This window comes from Opisthocomus hoazin, chromosome 14 (assembly GCF_030867145.1).
Source record: "Opisthocomus hoazin isolate bOpiHoa1 chromosome 14, bOpiHoa1.hap1, whole genome shotgun sequence".
NCBI lineage: Eukaryota > Metazoa > Chordata > Aves > Opisthocomiformes > Opisthocomidae > Opisthocomus > Opisthocomus hoazin.
The window spans coordinates 14,412,138-14,428,683 of NC_134427.1; the positions used below are offsets into that span (position 1 = coordinate 14,412,138).

Genomic DNA, 16,546 nt, shown 5'->3' on the forward strand with positions numbered 1-16,546 from the left:
TGCTGTTGCATTTGCCAGTGATGTGTAATGGAATAAAGTTCTCTGAAGAAGCTTTTGACTGTACGAGCAGCCTTTGTCATCAAGGACAAACTTACTGGTCATCTTTTATCATGCTTTCTCCAAATATGTAGGATTTGTAAAATCATGGCAGAAAAATTGATACACAGAAATGAAAATATATTTAGCTTTGAACAGTAGGAACAGTGTCCTGTGTGGTTACAAGTGGCTTTTAATTTGTTCTTCGTGGATGAATTGTATCAGCAAAACGATAGCTGTCATACGCTCTGTATTTTTTGCCTTCATTTCAGTAATGTGTTTGTGAAAAAGGTTATGTTGCAAGTTTTCCAGTAGTTCTGTTTAGAAAATAAATCTTTGTAACATGCAGAAAACATATTTTACATCACTCTTAAGCTTTCCTTTAATGCTATGGTTGAAGGCTATGGCCTTTCCTGATTAACTGCCAAGCAGCTCAGTTTTCCTGTCGGTATTCAGACAGCAAGTTATTTTGCTGAGGTTGGAGAGAATGAAAGTTTTCATTTTCATTGTCTGAAATCAAAATGTGTAGTTTCTAAGATAAATGTATGCATTACTGGTGTTAGAGTAGAACTTATTTCCATTTTTGTCTTTGACTTTTTAATAAACAATATACTATTTTCAAATATCCCTAAAAAAGCTCAGTTTCAGAGAAGAGAATTTTACATCTGGCTCAAACAGTATTTTCTGTAGTATCAGAATACTTAATCAACTGAAATTTTTGTGAACAAAGAGTTTTGCTTTGTAACTACCCAAGAGGTAGTTACAGCAGATGTTAGAGCACTGTAAAAGGGTTTTCTGCTTTTTTTTTTCTAAATGCAACCAGCAATGAAGTTATTTTAAACCTACCAAAGCAAAGCCAAATAAGCATTGAAGATACCGAATATTTCTGTAGTTGAGATATGTAATTTCAAATAATTTTTCACAAAGGTAAGGCATTTGTGATTGAATTTCCTTTGTTCTCCTACAGGAGCTTTCAAAAGGCAGGACACTATACTCGGTAACAAACTTTTGTAATAAATTACCTCTCTCCCTGTATCCTGCAGTGGTTGCTTTGGAACATTACCAAAGTTAAAGCCCCAGGCCTACTTAGACATTTTAGTCCATGGCTCATTAACTAAATCTTTGTTGTGGAGTATTAAGTCATTTTTGACAAGTTCTTGCACTGATACTAAATACTCGTTTAATTAGAGTATAGTAATACTCTCAGGTTTGGGGGAAGACCCTAACGGTGGAATGTTTTGTATGTTCTTTCTACAGGAAAAGTAATAGGAAAAAATGGAAAACTGATTCAGGAGATAGTGGACAAATCTGGTGTTGTAAGAGTGAGAATTGAGGCTGAAAATGATAAAAATATTCCACAGGAAGAGGTATGTTTTCAGTTAATATAATTTCTGTATGTGTTAATTGATGGTTATATTATACCCAGTGATAAAATAAATTCTTCCTTATATATTTGTTGTAGTAAGATAAAGTTTTAATGTGTGTTTTTCTGATGGAATCTGTATTTCCTTATTAATGCTAAAAGGGCATTTTTATAAAATTTGGCTTATCTCTGTTTGAAAAATGCTTTGTGAATTTTTTTGTGATGCACCTTCTTAGAAATTTAATTTTATTCCTGTCAGAAGCAGTGACAGTGTTTTCTCAGCACTTGCTAAGCTGTAAATCAGCGTATGTGAAACTTACTGTTTTCATTCATTAACTTGCCTTGAGTTTGATCTCTTAGGGTTTTATCTGGTTGAAATTTTTAGTAGTAATTTCTTACATAGTAATGATAAGCTTATGCTTTGTTTATAAACCCCTCCTTTTTTTTTTTTTAAATATTACCTAAATTCACAATAGCCTGTAAATTGTAACCTGAATTGAAAACAAGCATGGACAATGTGATACTCCTGGTTTGCACAGGAAGGCTATAAGCCTTGTAAAGAGGCTTAATGAAGTCTTGAGCTTTGTGATTTGAGGTGCTTTTATGTGGGGCTGTGTTGAGGGGAAAGGGTGCAGGTTTGCAAGGAAAGCTTCAGGCATGCAGCTTTTAACATCTTGGTGCAGAAAGATTCCCTGCAATTTCAAATGGGAAGTGTGCTTAAAGAAAACTGAGCAGTCTTTAATTTACCTGGAAATCTGAATATGTACCAGGTAAGGAACCTTTGCGACTTTGAATAGGATATGAAATACATTTCTGGAACCCTTATTTTCTTGCTTGAGTAGTTATTTCGTCTTTTTGTATTATCACTGTAAAACTATTACTGAAGATCCACAATCCAATCTTTCTGTAGATGGAGCCAAGCCATTAAGTTGTGTTGTGGGTTTTTTTTTTTTTTTTTACTACTTTACTAGTTTTACATCTATCTGAAAAGGTAAAATAGTCAATATTTAGATATAAAGGATTCACTACTATGTTATATTTCAATTCTAATGATAAACTCTTGCAGCATAAAATTCTTGAACTGTCTTAATAAGCAAGAGGGTGCCATTGCTGCAGGCTAAAACTTTCAACATTTTTCGTGTGTTGGTGTACAGAATAATAGAAAGGTAAAAAAGGAAGTAGTCATGGCTGCAATTAGTATGTCAGGTTTTCTTTTTTCCTTCTGGCCTGAAAAAGCTTATTTGTTGATGTTCTTCAATCGAAAATGCAGCTTTTAAATATTAACTTCAAAGCTTTTTTTGCCTGCCAGGCTCTGCAATCATACTTCCCAGTTTTACCTGTTAATGACATTGCTGACACTGCTTCACGTGTTAGTTGTGTCATACCAGGAGTACCACAGAAACCTGCCATCAAATCTTGGCGTGTTAGTTAGTTCTTGTAAATTTATTTGTATTTGAAATAAATGTGCATTAATCTTCCCATATGTCAGCTTGGATATTACAGCCCTTCTTTTTGTAAAGAACAGTAGTTCAGTTTTAAATTTTAATACAGGATTGGGCTCTCTTTCTTACAACTGAGATGTTAGAATACTGCCCGTAAATTTCAGGTGCAATTTTGTGCCTCCCATAATTTTATAACAGGATCTTCAGGCTTTTCATATTTTTAAAATGAGACAGGTACTGTTGGTTATAGTAGTATACATTATGTTTATCTCTAAATTTCTTATCCACTTAGGGTCTGCTTAGTATTCACCAGTGAAACTAAGTTGAAGATTGGCACCTTTGCTTTGAAGACAGAAATCAGATTCAGTAGATAAGCACTTTGATGCTTTTGTATGGCTAAAATTGCTTGACACACATATTCTTAATAGTTGGCATTGCTGTACCTGGAATCCACTGCTAAAAGCAACAGCAAGCCATTTCCTTAAATGCATTTTTAAGGCAATTGTCTTGTGATCTTTTAATGATTGATACTATGTGCTAGTTAATGCCAGTTTAGTAGAAATTTCATTGCTCTTTATCAGGTTTTTATTAAATATTTATGACACTTAAAATACCCTGGATAAAACATTTCAGTCAATGATGCCTGTGGCTAAAGGATTGCTAATACTCGTTAAGGTTAGTGTTGAGGTTTCTTAGCATTAGAGGACTGTGTAATTCTTTTTTTGCTTGTTATTTTATGCAAATGCGTAAGACCTAGCAAAATTTGTTTGTATGTGAAATAAAAAACAAGCAACAAGTGAACAAAACCAAAAAGCAGAGAAAAATTATAGACTTTGCTATTCTTAGGGAACCTTGGTGTACAGTGCATGTATTTTTTTAAGACATTTGTCTCAAATTGCTTCACTTTTGCAAAAAAAACCCTCCTTTGAAATGCAGTCCTGTAAAGGCTATGTGTACAGTGAAACTTAAAGGTGTCTTTAGAGGTCATAATGAGATTCCAAAACAAAATTTGAATTAATTCAGTACGTGTAGTAACCCCTCAGTCTGCAATGGCATAGGTTTCAGCAGCTGAGCATTTGAGACTTTTAGGTTGGCTTCTGCAGTCCACAGTGAAGCATGTACCACCATGATGAGACTGCGGCTGGTACAAGAGTCAAATAGTTTAAAGCTAGCTCGTTGGGTCTGTGTGGGCTGCAATCACACCTCTGAAATGCTGCATAGACCTATTTTAGTGTTGAGAGTTTTGGTGTAGAAATTATCCATGTATCTGCTAAAGGTTAGTTGTTTTCAGCATTCAGGGGGGCCGTCTTAGGTAGATTTCTTAGCCTGCTTTGGCTGCATAAATTAGTCTTCAGATATTTTATCTCCAAGTGTCATAATTTCAGGCATTAGAATTTCCAGCTTTACATTTTTTCAGGTATTTGTTGAATAGCTTGAACAAAATGCTTGAAAGGTAAAAGAAATGTAAGTTAGCAATTGTTACCTGAAGTACTATTTCTTGAATATTTATTGTTTCCCTTTTACAAATTGGGAGGTCCTCAAGAAGAATCAAATTTTGTTTTATGATACAGTGTTAATTTGATTTACTTGTTGAGAAGATCAAAGGTTTCTTTACTGATGTGTAGCCTAAAAGAACCTGGTATGAGAGAGTAGATGTGATCCGCAAAGGTGGTATTAATTTTGAAGGGAGGAAACCTGAAGTGTTTTGGATTGACTCTTGTTCAGAAAAATAAATGTTGGCACTGTGATGCATACAGTCTAAATTTTCATACTAAAAAAAAGCTATATGCGTAAAGGGAATTAGTCTACATGATGTAGTCAACATCAAAATTTAAATATACTGTTGTCTCATTTTTTAATTTATGCTTATCCATGTTGTAAAAATTGTTTTCAAGTTTTACAATAATATGTTTGGTTCTCTTCAGTGTTTGATGCCCAATCAATAACCGTAGGACTACTGTTACTGTGTTTTAGGGAATGGTACCATTTGTGTTTGTGGGAACCAAGGATAGCATCACTAATGCAACTGTTCTTCTGGATTATCATCTGAATTATTTAAAGGTGAGGAAAATGATGCTGCTTTACCCCTGAAATTTTTCTATCAATACTTAAGATGGTAACAAGATGATGATCAAAATCTGTTCGGAACCCAAAAGCTGTCGAAAAATTGGTGTTGTAACAGGTTTTCAGTCTAAAAAGGCTTCTTGTAAAAGCCATGTTTTATTAAAAGAATAATTTATCTGAAGGATGGAGTGAAAAACAATTTTTTTTAACAGGCAAAATACAAAAAAATAAGAAAAAATGTTAAAAAATCTCAAAAAATGCTGACAACTTTATATGCAAGGTATAGTCAGTCTCTCGTGCAACTGCAAAGGAAGCAACATTCTATGCAGAGATTTTCTATACAGTAGGCATTTCATTCTAAAACCCTGAACTACTTTTTCTGCAGTTAATTGACATTTCATACTTGAGGTTGTTTTGTAGGCAGTTCAGCTCTCTATGTTGTGTTTGCCTCTTGGCTCCATAACTTCTCGCGTAGTCTGCAGTGCTTGCTACCTTCTGTATAGGGACCAAAAAACATCCCAAATTATTGCTTATAGTTACTTTTGCTTATAGTTATTATGGCCAGGTGATAACAGTAGGGACTGTTTTGAGTTCATTTAATTAGATATATTCTTGCATCTCTTGAAACCTCCAGACCATTCATAATTTGATACATGTCTAGTCTGTGCAGTAGTTATCATTGAATCTTCTAGAAAAATAAAACTTCTGTATATAGCTGAAAGATACTCCTTAGTACAGGTATCAGGGGACTTAGAAGAAATTAGTTTTGTTCCCTTACCTACTCAATAACGGTACCTTTTAATCATGCTTGTGGATTACTTGGATTTATCAGTGTTTTGAAGCAGAGATACAGCAGCTCTGCAGCTATCAGGTGCTAGAGGCAGAGAAGGACTACGTGAAAACTAGCATTAAAAATCAAACTCCTTGCTTGCATACTCACTATGATTTCAGAAGATACTTCTGGTTTTAACTTTTTTGGCCGCCTTCAGTGGATACTTGCATGTGAGTCAGTACTTAAATGGGTACTGACATGCAAGTGGAAAGTGTTAATTAGCCCAGCAGTTTTTTAGATTCTTTAGTTCATTGTCATTTAGGATCACTTGCTCTTAGTAATCTCCCTTCTAACCTTTCTGAACAGAAGGGCACATACAGCAGTGTCAATCAGTCTGTATAACAACCAGAGGATAGATTTTTGTTGTGGAGGTTTTGGTCTCAACCTTCTCATGCCATTTAACATAGACACAAAGAACGTTCATCTTAGTGTCCTGTTACCTTATGGTTCGGTTTCAGAATAATGTCCTCCAGTGCACTGACAAAAAGTGGAACTGACTTGTTGCTTTAAGATTTTCTGAGTTTCTATGCTTCCAGGCAAAGTTTACTGAGGATAGTTTTTATAAAAGATACACAACAGGGCATCAACATCAAATGTACTATAAACCCACAGTAGTTAATTTCTCTATAAAAGAAGAAAGCAGACTTGGCTGGAGTGACTGTTACTAAGTGAAGTTTCAGGATCCTGAGAGGAAGGAGGAAGACTAACACCAGGATCACAGCCCCAGACTTCAGGAGACTTTGGCCTCTACTTGGAAGAATCCCATGGGATGCATTCCTGGAAAGAAAACAGATCCAGGAGAGCTGGCTGATGTTTAAAGAATCACGTTTTCCAAGCTGAGCAACAGTCCATCTTGATTTACAGGCAGTCACACAAAAGTAACAGGAGGCTTGCATGGGTGAAACAAGGAGCTTCTAGCAAAATTCAAATACAAAAAGGAAGCATACAAGGGGTGGAAGTAAGCACAGGTGACCCAGAAGGAATATAAAGACACAATCTGAGAGTGGAGGGATGAGTTTGGGAAAGCCAAAGTCTATCTGGAGTTGAATATGGCAAGGGATGTGAGGGGCAACAAGAAAGGCTGCTACAGGTATATTGGCAGCAAAAGGAATACTACGGAAAATACAGGCCTGCTGCTGAATGGAGTAGGGAACTTGGTCACAAAGGAAAAGGATGAGGTACTGAATGTCATCTTCACTTTGGTTTTTTTTAGTGGTAAGATTTGTCCTGAGGAATACCAGGCCCCTGAAACCAATGGGAAAGTCTGGAGCAATGAAGACTACCCATCCTAAAGAAAGATGGAGTTAGGGAACATGGGGGGGAGGTATACAAAAGTAAGTGGGACCTGATAGGATGCATCCCTGAGTGCCAAGGGATCTTGTCAAAGTCGTAGCTGGACTAGGTGACTTCAGAGGTCCCTTCCAATATCACATTGAAACTTTCATAAATAGCTTTCTCCCTGATTTTTTTTAAAGTGATTGCCGCTTTCTGGTGTTAGCTAGACAACATCTGACAAATGTACTCTCTGAATATGTGTCACTGTAGATAATTGTTTGTGTTTATCTCTTTCAGTAGTTCTGTGTACTAGGAATTCTATGTGCTGACTGTCTTTCTGTGCCTGAGTTAGAGCACTTGGCTCTCTGTGCTTTTATGCTTCCTTGCTTCCCTGGAATTATTCATTATAATTAAGTAGAATTTAACAGCAGTGTAACCTCTAACCCTTTTTATGAAACAGTACTATTACATTAGAGTTGTTTAAGTTTGATGTTTGTTATGTGCAACAGTGTAAGAAGCTTGTGTTGGAATCTAAAAAGTGTAAATTATGCCATTGCTGGAATGCTATAATGGATGATATTACTGTGTTCAGAAATAAAATGGATGATATTACTGTGTTCAGAAATAAAAGAATGTTAATTTCTCAGTTTAAAGAATGTTTAACTTCCTTAAGGGTAAAAATCCCATAAATTTAATACTGAAGTGTAGTTAATGGTAACTCCTGAAAACAGTTGATCTGAGTGCTTTTTCTTGATACATCTATTTTAAACAAACATAAACTTGCCAACTGTGCTACGGGAGAATTGTATTGGTAACAGATTTGAACATTTGAAAGGTGGTTTTTTTTTTATAAACAAATTATTCTCAAAGCTAAGTTACTAGTTAAGTATTAAAAAGATTATTAGTTGCAATACTTAAGTGCTCTTTCTTTCAGAATTGTGTCTGTACATTCAAATGATTAAATAGTGGTTACGTATAACTTGCTGTGCTTGTGTTTGTGTAGGAAGTGGACCAGCTGCGTTTGGAAAGATTGCAAATTGATGAGCAACTTCGGCAGATTGGAGCTACTTCTAGGCCACCACCAAATCGTACAGATAAGGAAAAAGGGTACATGACTGATGACGGTCCAGGACTTGGACGTGGCAGTCGACCTTACAGAAACAGAGGGCATAGCAGACGTGGTCCAGGCTATGCCTCAGGTAGGTAACTAGAAGTAAACAAGAATTTCAGTTGAGTATTAATATTTGAAGATTGTATAGAGCTTTATGCTGAAGAAAATATTCTGAAGTAAAATATAGTGCTTATGTATAATCTAAACTTCTTTCCATGCAGTTCCTGTCTCTTACAGCATGGTTGTGTCTCCTACATTATGAATTCTTTAGGGCAAGGATTGTTATTTTATCTGTATCTTGAACAATTCCTAATAATAAAGCCTCAGTTTTTTAATTAGAGCCTGTAAGAAGCTATCTTAATATAAATATTTATAACTGAAAATACCATGTGGCTCAATTCACTGAAAAGCTATTTTCCTCATATTAAATTGAACTTTTATGTTTTTACTAAGAGCATAGTCACCAAAATACAGTGTTCCTCTTGAAAACCTTGTATAATTCATTAATGAATAGTTTTCAGAATTGTGGTGCTTCGGAGCAATCTGTTACTTCATTATCCATAATGTAGGCCAGCTGATGTTTGTCCTGACTGAAAGGCCTGTAGTATGAGCTTGGTAAGACAGTGTTAGCTTACATTCTACATAACACAAAATCAGTGGGTCTTCAGTTCAAGAAAGATGAGGAGCTACTGGAGAGAGTCCAGTGGAGGGCTACAAAGATGATTAGGGGACTGGAGCATCTCTTGTATGAGGAAAGGCTGAGGGAGCTGGGCTTGTTTAGCCTGAAGAAGAGAAGGCTGAGAGGGGACCTTAGAAATGTTTATAAATATCTCAAGGGTGGGTGTCAGGAGGATGGGGCCAGACTCATTTCAGTGGTGCCCAGTGACAGGACAAGGGGCAATGGGCACAAACTGAAGCACAGGAAGTTCCATCTGAACATGAGGAAGAACTTCTTCCCTCTGAGGGTGCCGGAGCACTGGAACAGGCTGCCCAGGGAGGTTGTGGAGTCTCCTTCTCTGGAGATATTCAAGACCCGCCTGGACAAGGTCCTGTGCACCCCGCTTCGGCAGGAGGGTTGGACTAGATGACCCACGGAGGTCCCTTCCAACCCCTACCATTCTGTGACTCTGTGCTGAAGCCTTTTTACTATTTAGAAGGTGTGAGCTCACCTGGCTAATAACAGGGTCATAAGGGGAAAATAATAGAAAAAAGAACCAGCTTTTATCGGTGAAAGTGATCTGTTAACTGGAAAGTAATGGCCAGTTATTTTAGATTCAATACATTTCTAGTATTTTAACTTTGTTCTCTGCTTTCGTAGTGTGTGTTGCAGGCTGCTTCACGATGGAATTTTTTTCTTAGAGGAGTTGCGATGGTGAGGGAAGACAGAACAGGTTATAATCAGAACTTTCAGTTTTAGAAATATGAAAGTCTAGTCTATTAGACTTCTTACGTTTTACTAGTCTTACTACATTTGCATAGTAGCTTAAATATATTGGTAGGCTGATAACACCAAGTAACTATAAATGTGAGGCACACTTAATTATTTAACCTTAAACACACTTATTTATGTCTGTCTTGACTTTTTGAAGTAGTAATGCACATTATACACATTTCTGTATTACGTATGTTATAGAGGTTGAGAGGCAAAAAATCCCAGAACTGTTTATTAAAAAAAAGAAAATTTTTAAATCTGTTCGTTTTTCATTCTATTGTAGTGTTTTCATGCTAAGCTACACTGGTATGTTTGGATTTTTTTTATCCTCTTGATAGGAACTAATTCTGAAGCATCAAATGCTTCTGAAACAGAATCTGATCACAGAGATGAACTTAGTGATTGGTCAGCAGCCCCAGCAGAAGAGGAGCGAGACAGCTACCTTCGTAGAGGAGATGGGCGAAGACGTGGAGGTGGTGCAAGAGGGCAAGGAGGGAGGGGTCGCGGAGGATTTAAAGGTAAATATATGCTGAAGTTTGAAAAAGAGGTCAGTGTTGGGATCCTTAAGCGAACTCGCCTCTGTCAGCCTCTTGTTTTATCGTCTGCTCCAGTCTTCTAGCCATCCTGGTGGCTCTCTCCACTTTGTCAATCTCTTAAATTGAGTATTTTATTTCAGATGTGATGAATGTTGACTGGAGGGGAATAATTCCTTCTTTTGACCTGCTGGCCACACTCCTACTAACACAACCCATTGTTCCATTGGCTGTCATAGTTGGAAGAGCACACTTGTGTATTAAGTTGTTGTCCACTAGGAGAGCTCCTTTTGTGTGGAGCTGCTGCATACACAGTCAGTCCACAGTGCTGTTCCTTGGGGTTATCCTGTTGAAGCTGTGGTATTCATCTTTAAAGCTAATCAGTTTTCTGTCAGCCCATTCCTTCGAGCTTGTTGAGGTCTTTGTGATTAGCAGCCCTGACCTCCAGAGTATCGAACTACTTCCCACAGTTTGGTGTCATTTGCAGAATTGCTGAGGAGGCATTCCATCCACTGTCTCTTTATACATTGTATAAAGCCTCTCGTCCTTATATAAATTAATTCTAAATTATTTGCTTTCCTAATGCACATTTTGACTAATTTGTGGGCTGTGCCATTGTACATGGAGGTCGAGTCAAGTTCTAGTTTGCCAATGAATACAGAAAAATCTTTCAGAATTTGCCTTACTCCATTCAGCTATCTGTATTACCATCTTCTTGTATTTGATTTTCATGCAACAGGATTATATAAGGTTGTAGTTTGTGTTCAGTGGAAAGGCAAAAGTAAGATGGGAGAACTTAAATTCATATAGTTTATAATGTGATATTTCATTATATTTGTTTAAATATTTTTGTCTACAGCTCTGCTTATTTCTTGAAATATGTTTTTTTTCAAAGTATGGGTATTGCTTAATTTAATAAGAGTTTTTGAAAAAAGGTAATGCAGAATTTAGAAAGCTCGTAAGCCATTAGACAAAGTGTGAACATGTTAAAGCCGAAAGCTGACTATGTACTTCTCTCCTATGGTTCAGCATTTTGTGATAGGCCTTTTTTCTTCAGTCAGTAGACAGTATCTTTTAAACTGGTGGTTTTAAACACTGGTTTTGTCTACTTTGATTAACAACTGAGAACATTTTCTTTAGTGATTCTTGTCCTGTACTTCAAGAACTGTTGTTACATGTTATTAAGAAAATTTCTGTAATGTTCTTCAGCATGAAAATTTTGAAGTAACACTTAAAATTTATGCAAGTATAATAGAGAAAAAGAATATCATATGGCCTTGTCAAACAACTTGGTTAATTCTTCTTACAGGAAATGACGAACAGTCACGAACAGATAATCGTCAGCGTAACTCCAGAGATGCAAAAGGGAGAACAGCGGATGGATCTCTTGAGGTAATTTTTCTCTTATTGGAATTCTGTACTGTTTAAAATTGACTAAGTGTCATATATACTGACATTAGAGTATTCAAAGCCACAAGTGACACAATAGCCTTGTGGTTCCTTATTCATTAATTCGCTAATCAGATTTACAAGAGTTCTGTGTCATTTTGTAACATGTGCAGTCATCTCAAACTATCGAGTTGTGTAAAGATGCAACTTCATAATGTTAGCTAAGCTCTCCCTTTGGTTAGAACTCTGATCACGAGTCTGAAGGATTTACTAACCACCTTGATTTCAGTCTTTGTTCTTACTAGCTTTTTGTTTTTAGCTTTTCTTTCTTGCTGTGTTGTGTATTGTTGTCTTTCACCTATGTATCTGAGGGAGGAGAATCCTTAATGCTTTATATAAAGAGAGTGTGTTGTAGCCAGAATCTTCAGAGTAAGAAAGATTAAACTTCAGAACCTTCACTACTAAATGAAACATTTGCAATTGAAGGCTATGCAATCTAGTAAGTGAGTTAAAAATGCGCATTAAGAAACTGTTCAAGTCGTATATTGAAACATTTTGTGACCTTAAATATTTTATAGCATTTTATAAAGATATTTCTACAATTTTTTTCAAATATGTTTTGTTGTGTAAAGTTATCCAGGCTGGTATTTTATGTATATATGTGAAGTTTCCCCACATGGAAACTGTTCTTGCTTCAAATGATAACATGCAAACCTGCTAGCATCTCTTACCATGTAGGGTGAGTTATGTTGGGAGGAAGAAATAATGAGCGGCTGCAAGCTGCTGCTGCCTTGAATGGTGTTACCGGGAGTCATAGTTCCAATGGGAGATTGAGATGACTCTTAGTTTGGTTTTAGAAAGCCTGTTTAAGAAAGGAGGATGAAAAAAAGTGGAACAAGCGACCAGTGCTTAGTTTTCCAAGTGGCAGTGCTGAACTTGAAGGTGTAGTACCTGGATGCACATCTGAAATGCAAACAATTAACAAGCTCCACAAAAAAAAATTTTATGGCCACACAAATTTTATAGTTAATCAGTAATTAACTTATAAAGTTTGAAGTGGAGAATTGTGGTGCTGAAAAAGAAACTAAGGCACTTACCAAGAAGTCATGGGGTTTTTTTCTGTTTCTCTGAGATTTGAATGAGATGATGTTCTATATGAAAATAAGTACTTGGATATCATTTAGATTTGACTGATCAAGTTGTAAAAAAATTTGTAATATTTAAAGGAATAAGGCCTTATTCCCTTTACAGGCATAAAACCTTTGCCGCAGAAGTCTTTTTGGTGGATTAAATGAAATGTTTTTCAGATTCAAAGGGTGGCTGAGTAGATTTTTTTGAGTGTTAGTGTCATTTCATGACAGCTTTTCTATGTTCTTTTTTTTTTCAAAAGAACATTTGTATGCAACAAGTAGGAAGTTGAATTATTAATAGTGAAATGGTGTTTCAAAGTTCCATCTGCTATTAATTCTTTAACTTTCTGTTGTGCAAAAGCACTGGAAAAAAATTTTTAGGTTCTAAGGCTAGGTAGACAGGAGATTTTTGGTTTTTTGTTGTTTTTAAGTCACAAGTATGTGGCATTTTTGAACAGATAAGAATTCACACGCTCTCTGTTTCAGCTGGATATGTTTAACAAAGCCATAAGGGTGTGGTACTATTTGTGTCTTCTGACTGTTTAATAAATAGTGCTACTCCCAGGCGGCTGAGGTAGCAAATACATGAGGGGTGGATAAAAGGAGGAGAATGCTTTATATAACTCTGACTTGTTCCAGATCAGAATTGACTGCAATAATGAAAGGAGTGTCCACACTAAAACATTACAGAATACCTCCAATGAAGGTAGTCGGCTGCGCACGGGTAAAGAACGTAATCAGAAGAAAGAGAAAGCGGACAGCGCAGATGGTCAACAGCCGCTGGTGAATGGAGTACCCTAAACTGCATAATTCTAAAGTCATATTTCCTATACTGTTTCAGTAATTCCTATTCCATGTTAGAGAAACTTGTTAGGCCAAAGACAAATAGTAGGCAAGATGGCGCAGGGCATGAAATGAACATATGTTCTCTGTTAGCCTTTTTTAACATCAACAGTATGCAGTTGTTTTCAGAATAAGAAGTTATTCAAATATTTGCAGAAAAATATCTGAATTTCTGAAAATTGCTGTCAAGTACATATTGCAGTTCAAACAATGGAAGATTCTTTTTTGTTTGTTTTAAAAATACTGAGCTGTGCATTGGTAAACTTTCTGTTCAGTTGTACCATTTTAACACATCGGGTCAAATTCACTGCTCAATTTCGATTTTCAGAATAAATAGTGTTTGCAGTAATCAAATTGGCTTCTGTTTTCAATCTAACAAGTTCTTCATGAAGTGCTATGTCGTTTTATGTCCTGTGTCAGTTCACATTCTGGTCCACCTTTTTCAATATTTTAGTGGACTCTGAAATATGTGTGATGTAACAATTGTCATTTTCATTAGCAAAAAAGTTGTATGATCTGTGCCTTTTTTATATCTTGGCAGGTAGGAATATTATATTTGGATGCAGAAATCAGGGAAGATGAGTTGGTAACACTAAATGTAAAATATATGTAGCAATCCTTGTCAGACGTTAGTACTTTATAGACAAGTGCATGCTTTCCATAATTTTTTCCTTACATAAACATTGAGTTAGGCAGTTATAAGAATAGGAAATTTATTTTGCACTGAAGATTTGGCAAATAGTGTTATTGAAAAGGGGGTGTAATTTCTTTATTTGTAGGCAGTACAGAAGCTTTTTTTTTAAAAAAAAAAAACTGAAAAAAACCCTTTCCATTGTGGAAAACTAAAAAACTCATTGTTACTGAGGGAACAAGTGTAACGTGTTCACAAGCTGGTAATGTGTGCCTGCTGTTTGGCCAGATGACCAGTTTAAAGCGCTGATGTTTTTCATCCTCCCAAAATTTTTTGAATTGTTTATTTTAATTTGGGGACTGTCTCAGGAGAGGTAGGAAGAAAATCGCCATGTGTAATGTCCTGGAAAGTACAGATATAGTAGTCGGAGATATTGGAGGCAGAACAAAAATTGATCCTATTTTGAGGTACAAGGTCTGAATTCCCAGCCAATTTGAAGATGTCACAGAATTTGATCCGAAGTACAGTCATACACCAGGGAAGGGTGGGAAGTAGTGGGAGGAGCTGTGCTTTCTTTTATTTCTGATCACACATTAAACTTACTGGGCAAAACTTTACAAGGACCTTCATTTTAATCCATTTTTATTCAGATTGCTCCAGAAGGAGAGCCATTGCTTATGTACAGAATTGTACAAACTTGACCTTGCCTCTGATGTGTTTTGTGACTTTTGTTTCTTTGCTTTTTTCATTCTTTTTTTTCCTTGCATACAGGTGAGCATACTAAAAATGGCAACGAACTGCACATGATTTAACAAATATAAAAATGTCTTAAAAAGTATTGCCAAACATTAATGTTGATTTCTAGTTATTTATTTTGGGAATGTATAGTATTTGAAAACAGAAATTGGTACCTTGCACACATCATCTGTAAGCTGTTTGGTTTAAAATACTGTAGATAATTAACCAAGGTAGACTGACCTTGTAATGTAACTGCTCTTGGGCAATATTCTCTGTACATACTAGCTACAACAGATTGGATTTTATGTTGACATTTGTTTGGTTATAGTGCAATATATTTTGTATGCAAGCAGTTTCAATAAAGTTTGATCTTCCTCTGCTAACTGATGTTGATGCAATCCTTATAAATGATTGCTTTTAAAAATCTCAGAAAAAAAGTAGAAAGGAAGTATTTCTTTGTTTAGACTTTAACTGTAGCCATTGTTTATTTACACGTTTTAGAAGACTTCTAAATACTACCAGTTCTCAAAAATATGGCACATAATGCTCAAGAAAACGCAATCTAATTATGAAATGATACCTGTTGAGTTGTCACACTACGTGCACTATATTTCTCACATTCAGTGGTTGAGTTCACTAAGGTGCTAACCAGGTTAAATGTGAAATTACTAAACTGCAGTCTGACTAATTAGATGCATTCCATTTTGGAGTGCATTTTGGGGTTATGACCTTTTTCATTATTTGTGTGCTTAACATGTATCCCTTTCAATTCAAATTCCAATGTTTTAAAATGTTATTAAATTTCAACAAATTAAACTGTGAACCTAAATGTACAATTTTTATTTTGAAAAGTCATGTTGTTACAAAACTTAGGAGTGCAACAAATGTCCAATGCTTGAGTTCAGGTCTGTCCTATTGGTAACTTATAAAGTATGGTCTGATGAATTAAAATTATTTTTTAAATAAAGTTCTTTGTGAGTGATGCCAAAGTCTAAATTCAATAGGGTTAAGCTCAGAGCCTACGAATTAACAAATCCTTATGAAAATAGAAAGCTTGTGTTTCCTTTCTTGACTAAATGCATTTTTGTTAATAATGGTGGGAAGTTAAGATTTTCAGAGTTTGTATAAAACCTTATCAAGGGAAAATAGTATTTTTATATGGCTTTTTTGAAACATAAATAAAACTCTGTCTTTATGAGCGTTCATGAGTTCAAGAAGCAAATAGGTTTTCCTTGAATACAGAAATTATTTAAATTACTTAGGTGTAGATGACATTTTTCAGCCCTTTCTGTCTCTTATATCAAATATTGTGTACCATGCTTTCTGCCAACAAACCAGAAACAAAATTGAGTACCGCGACGATGTTACTGAGCGTAGACTGTGGTCATTGTAGGAGCACTTATTGTGAAAGAACTTATTTTCCTGAACTGCACTATGTTCCTCCAGAAAACCCTTCAGTATTGGATATTAAAAGAGAGTAGATGAATTAGCTTCCAGTGACTATTCCTCAGTCACTTCAGGAGCCCTGCTGTGTGGTTCTGGTAAGTGGCATTCTGTATTAATCTGCAATAGGAAAGGCAGCTTTCACATTTTTTTAGCTTGTGTATTGTTAAAGATGTAGTGTATTTCCAGAAATGGCAGGACTTATGGTGAAATACCTGTATTGAGAGGTGTGGTATTGGTTCTGGTTGCTACTTTAAAGAATTTAGTAAGAAGTGACAAGGCTT

At 35.8% G+C, this 16,546-nt stretch overlaps 1 protein-coding gene across 3 annotated transcripts in view; it reads left to right on the forward strand.

Annotated features, from left to right (window-relative positions):
- FMR1 (fragile X messenger ribonucleoprotein 1) overlaps positions 1–15,642 on the forward strand; it is a 34,582-nt gene extending 18,940 nt beyond the window's left edge. The window contains exons 10-15 of one of the 3 annotated variants that reach the window (XM_075435375.1): positions 1,294–1,403; positions 4,816–4,902; positions 8,016–8,211; positions 9,894–10,073; positions 11,398–11,480; positions 13,247–15,642. In XM_075435375.1, the coding sequence (XP_075291490.1) occupies positions 1,294–1,403; positions 4,816–4,902; positions 8,016–8,211; positions 9,894–10,073; positions 11,398–11,480; positions 13,247–13,408 (818 nt within the window). In that variant the 3' untranslated portion in view covers positions 13,409–15,642. The remainder of the gene's footprint in view (positions 1–1,293; positions 1,404–4,815; positions 4,903–8,015; positions 8,212–9,893; positions 10,074–11,397; positions 11,481–13,246) is intronic. The other 2 variants (XM_075435372.1, XM_075435374.1) reach the window with 2 other exon arrangements.
- Positions 15,643–16,546: the final 904 nt, after the last annotated feature.